Source organism: Aquila chrysaetos, chromosome 1, assembly GCF_900496995.4.
Source record: "Aquila chrysaetos chrysaetos chromosome 1, bAquChr1.4, whole genome shotgun sequence".
Taxonomy (NCBI): Eukaryota; Metazoa; Chordata; class Aves; order Accipitriformes; family Accipitridae; genus Aquila; species Aquila chrysaetos.
Window position 1 is genome coordinate 65,786,910 of NC_044004.1, and position 5,528 is coordinate 65,792,437.

Genomic DNA, 5,528 nt, shown 5'->3' on the forward strand with positions numbered 1-5,528 from the left:
GGTGAAAGGGGGCGCTCTCCGCAGCCTGCCCAGGCGCCCCGGACGAGGAGGAAGAGGAGGCCGAGGTGGGGTGGCAGGAGAAGCTCTTCAGCCAGGTGGGTCTGCGGCGGCGGGCCGCGGGGGAGCGGGGGGGGGGGGGGGGGGGGGGGGCCTTGCGGGAGCTCCTCCTCGTTGTGCCGCCCGACGGCCCCCCTGCCCCGCTTCCCTGTAGGGTCTTCTGCTTCGGGGTGAGCTGCTGTGCCCGAGCCCCTCTAGGTGGGTATGGGCGGGTGCTGTCGGCCGTCGCACGCCTGAGTAGGGCTGGAGCCGCTCCGGAGCTCGGGTTTGCAGGGATTCCCGACAGATCTTGCCTCTCTCGGTAGCGGCTTTGGAAATCTCATCTGAAAAGCATTTGTGGCTCTGACAAGGCTGGGGAAAGGCAGCTTTTGCGCTTTACCTGTGGTGCTCTCAGTTTGAGGTGGATCTGTACCAAAATGAATCAGCCTGCCAGACTCCCCTGGACTGGCAGTACCATGAGGAGATCTTGAAACTGGAGAAGGCTGGAGGTCGGAAGAACTATCGCATCTTCACCTACACGGATCATGACCGATTCACCAACCTAGAGGAGGTACCAGCTCTTAGTTACGCATAATCTGTACGGCAGCGACTGTCAAAACCACCAGGCCTGCTGCAGAGGGAACCTTTGTTGGTTCTTGGCAATGCAGAAGCAAGCCAGGTATCCTGTATGCAGGAGGACGCACTGCTTCTGCAAAGCAGCTTCACCTGGTGCCCCAGACCTGGGATGAGATCTTCTTATTTCAGAATGATGGCCAGGGGCAGCTTGGAGGCACTTGGCATTTTAGCATTGCTCTGTAGGTAACTTGCTGGGTGGAGTTCCGCTGTACTTTGCCACAAGAACAGCGAATAAGTTCTACAGTCTTTTAGCAGTTTGTTCTTTCATGTGGGTGTGTACATACCTGTTCTCCTCCAAGAATGGAGCTGTGTTTGGGAAAAATGTCCTGTTATCATTAAGGTAGTTCCTGTGTGTTTCTCTCTTCCAGCACTGCCAGAAGGTAACTGACTCAGATCATGAGGTACCATCGTATCTGGCAGAGAGGATGGCCAATGTGAGAAGGAGAAGACAAGACCGTAGGCCAGTGTGAGTGCAAACTGGGGCTCGGAGCTTGCTAATGCAGGTTTCCTGGCTGCGGAGCAGACTGGTCTGTGGAAGTTGGTGGCTTGAGCTGTGTTGCACTTGGAATCTGGCAGTTTGACTCCTCATTGTAGGGGTGTCATGGTTTAACCCCAGCCAGCAACTAAGCACCACGCAGCCGCTCACTCACTTCCCCCCCACCCAGTGGGATGGGGGAGAGAATTGGAAAAAAAAAGTAAAACTCATGAGTTGAGATAAGAATGGTTTAATAGAACAGAAAAGAAGAAACTGATACTGATAATGGCAACACTAATAAAATGACAATAGTAATAATAAAAGGATTGGAATATACAAGTGATGCACAATGCAATTGCTCACAACCCACCGACCGACACCCAGTTACTCCCCCAGCAGCAATCGCCCCACCCCCACTCCCCCCAGTTTATATACTAGGCATGATGTCCCATGGTATGGAATACCCCGTTGGCCTCTTTGGGTCAGCTGTCCGGGCTGTGTCCCCTCCCAACTTCTTGTGCCCCTCCAGCCTTCTTGTTGGCTGGGCATGAGAAGCTGAAACATCCTTGACTTTAGACTAAACATTACTTAGCAACAACTGAAAACATCAGTGTGGTATCAACATTCTTCTCATACTGAGTCCAAATCATAACACTATACCAGCTACTAGACAGAAAAGTAACTCTATCCCAGCCAAAACCAGGACATGGGGGTTCAGTTCTGCCTGTGCTGGGCTGCTGAGGTGAGCTGTGACTTGTGCTGCTCTATTGTTGACAGAGAAGCAAGTTCTCTGAAGTCAAAAATCATCACCTGGGAACCCTCAGAAGAATTTATAAAGAACAATCATGTGATTAACACTCCTGTCCAGACTATGTACATCATGGGGGACTTGGGACCTTATGGGAAGTAAGTAAAATCCTGAAGTAATCTTAATTTCCTAGAAGGAAACCCATCTTCTCTTCTTACTCAAATCTCCTGTTTCTTTCATTAGTTAAGGGGAGAGAATTCCAAGAGCTCAGTAACTTGGGCTGTGTTTCTTTCTGCCTCTTTCCTCTGTTGGGAGGTAACTGAGTGTATCCCTCCAAAAGGCTTCTTAAACTAATGTAGGAAAGTATGGGTGTATTTGTTCCCTTCCATACCCCCATGTGCCTTTACCAGCTCTGCTGTTCCAGAGCAAGAGTGTCCATGTTCTCTATTTAGACTGTGCTTCTTGATGTCTTCCATTAGGCTTGGTCACAGGGAGTATGAACATGTTCTTTGCACAATCAAGGTGGATGGCAATGGGGTGATCACAGTGAAGCCTGACTTTACTGGCACCAAAGGAGCCTACCGGTGAGTGGGACGGGGCTGGTACCTGTTGTGGGGCTGATACAGAGGGCTGAAATGGCTGTTTCCTGGTCACCCTTCAGGCAGTAGATCAGCACTTAAATCGAGGGATATTTTTTAGTTTTATTCCAGAGATTCCTAAGATGAGATTATCGTGTACTTGTGTGTGGTGTCACTCTGTGTGTGATGTGTGGGGCTTTGGTGCCAGTCCCTAGGGCTACAGGTTATGCATATGCTGGACACAAGCAAGTCTTCCTTTTTGAGTCCTTGATGCTGGCAGGCACTTGGGAGCGAGGAGAGGGCTGTTAGCGCCCTTGTGTTACTGCACAGGCCTGGTGGAGGGGGGACTGCTGTCTCAGGATGGCACGGTTGATGCTGTTGCTGCCTGTGCCTATTCTCTGCATAATGGGGGAGTTTTGCCCATGTGTTTTGGGGCTCTGCAGGAACGAATTGGATGGAGAGAAGAGAGAGGTGTGGAAATACACCATTGAGAATGCGTCTGTCCAATTGCAGCCAGAGGAGGAGGAAAGTGAGCAGCACATGTTCAGAGGTGTACGGACTGGCCTGCACTGATGATATTGACTAGTTCTCCTGATTTGACAGAGGGAGCTCAGACTCTCATGTAGATGTAATTGTTAGTGCTGTAGACACCTAAAGTTGACAAAATGAATGTCACTGGTAGTGCGTCTCATCATGTGCAGCAATTTAAGAACTCCAACAAATACTCTCTGACAACTTCAGTCCTTACTCTAGTTAGAGACCTTGTGCAATATTAGGTGTGTTGGCCTCTCACTACAGTGATCTACGTAGTGAGAACTCATGCAAGAAACCACCTAAATTTGTGCCTTTCTAGTGTCACCTGCCAATGGTTTTCCTTCCCTTTTGAGCAGTGGGCAATCCTTTTCCTTGGTTTTCCTCTTGCTGCCTGTATACTTATTGAATTATTTCTTGTTACCCATAATGTCCCAGAATATTTGGATCTCATTTTATGTCTTGATCTTTCTGAATTGCTTTTTTGGCTGTGGCAGTTTACAAAGGTATTTAACGTTTTAGCTTTTCATTTGTACGTTTCCTTAATGCTTTTGTGGTCAACAAGAAAATCATGATTCCACTACACTGATGTACCATATGTTGATTTCATTAGAATAGTTTATGCCTGTGGTTTTAACATGTCATTTGAGATCTGATTCTTCAAAGCTGCTTTTTCCCTTAGATTGGCCTTGGACAAGGTCTTCTCTGACGCTGAATTTCCGTGCAGTGTTAGCAGTTATGCATCTTTCTTCTATTAGATTCTTGTATTCTTGTGGTGGGTTGACCCTGGCTGGATGCCAGATGCCCACCAAAGCCTCTCAGTCACTCCCCCTCCTCAGCTGGATGGGGGCGGGGGGGCGAGAAAATAGGATGGAAGGCTCATGGGTCGAGATAAGGACAGGGAGATCATTCACCAATTACTGTCACGGACAAAACGTACTCTTCTTGGGGAAAAAACTAATTTGATTTATTACCAATCAAATCAGAGTAGGATAATGAGAAATAAAAACTAAATCCTAAAAGCCCTTCCCACCACCCCGCCCTTATTTATGGGCTTAACTTTACTCCCATGTTCTCTACCTCCTCCCCTGCAGTGGCACAGAGGGACAGGGAATGGGGGTTGCGGTCAGTTCAACACACGTTTTCTCTGACGCTCCTTTCTTCTCGGGGGCAGGACTCCTCACTCTTCCCCTGCTCCAGTATGGGGTCCCTCCCACAGGAGACAGTCCTTCACAAACTTCTCCGTGAGTCCTTTCCGCGGGCTGCCATTCTTCATGAACTGCTCCAGCGTGGGTCTCTTCCATGGGCTGCAGTCCTTCAGGCACAGACTGCTCCAACATCGGTCCCCCACGGGGTCACAAGTCCTTGCCAGCAAACCTGCTCCAGCGTGGGCTCCTCTCTCCACAGGGCCACAGGTCCTTCCAGGAGCCTGCTCCAGCGCGGGCTTCCCATGGGGTCACAGCCTCCTTCGGGAACCCACCTGCTCCGGCGTGGGGTCCTCCCCGGCTGCAGGTGGATATCTGCTCCACCATGGACCTCCATGGGCTGCAGGGGGACAGCCTGCCTCACCATGGTCTTTACCATGGGCTGCAGGGGAATCTCTGCTCCGGCACCTGGAGCACCTCCTCCCCCTCCTCCTTCACTGACCTTGGTGTCTGCAGAGTTGTTTCTCTCATATTCTTACTCCTCTTTCCAGCTGCAATTGCTGTAGTGCAGCAACTTTATCCCCTTCTTAAATACGTTATCCCAGAGGCACTACCACCTTCACTGATGGGCTCGGCCTTGGCCAGCGGCGGGTCCATCTTGGAGCTGGCTGGCATTGGCTCTGTCAGACACAGGGGAAGCTTCCAGCAGCTTCTCACAGAAGCCACCCCTGTAGCCCCGCCACTACCAAAACCTTGCCACGCAAACCCAATACAATTCTCTATATCTGCTATAACAATTTAAAAAACCTGGTATGCTAAGCCTGTCAACAATTTAAACTGGTTTTAAGTTATGCCCATTTCAATTTTTGCAATAAGTAAAGACATAATCAAAAATACACTTTTTCTAATCTGCTTGTTCTGTGTTTCCAGCTGTACAGTCGGCACAAGGAATACCTCAGCGGTCTCGTAGGCTCAGAATTTGAAACGGTGAGTGTTAAAGGATTTTCAGTCATGGATTTCTCTAGGTTTGCTTTATTAACAACTCAGAGTTGGGCCACCACCCCAGTGAATGGCAAACTTCCAAAAATTTCTCAGTCTTATATACCTTTTACCACCCATTATCCCAGTCCAAAATCTTTGTAATTCTCCAGTTGATCTCGGTTCCCATGTCGTTGTCATTCATCAATTTATCTCATCAATTCTCGTGTCCTGGTTCTTCTGAAGTTAGTGGTCATAGGCAGAAGGTCTTGGGTCACCACAATCACTTATCTTCTTACACATCAAAGATCGCCTTTGAATTTCTGAAAATCACTCAGGCTATTGTATTAATTTATCTTGTTCTAAAGTTAATCACTTACTCCCATGTCTTAGGTCTAAGA

At 49.0% G+C, this 5,528-nt stretch overlaps 1 protein-coding gene across 1 annotated transcript in view; it reads left to right on the forward strand.

Moving 5' to 3' along the window:
* Nucleotides 1–13: 13 nt before the first annotated feature.
* Nucleotides 14–5,528, forward strand: part of MKS1 (MKS transition zone complex subunit 1) — a 17,714-nt gene continuing 12,199 nt past the window's right edge. The window contains exons 1-7 of the mRNA XM_030019619.2: nt 14–95; nt 452–607; nt 1,041–1,138; nt 1,925–2,053; nt 2,375–2,479; nt 2,917–3,025; nt 5,080–5,136. Coding sequence (XP_029875479.1) covers nt 1,098–1,138; nt 1,925–2,053; nt 2,375–2,479; nt 2,917–3,025; nt 5,080–5,136 — 441 coding nt within the window. The 5' untranslated portion in view covers nt 14–95; nt 452–607; nt 1,041–1,097. The remainder of the gene's footprint in view (nt 96–451; nt 608–1,040; nt 1,139–1,924; nt 2,054–2,374; nt 2,480–2,916; nt 3,026–5,079; nt 5,137–5,528) is intronic.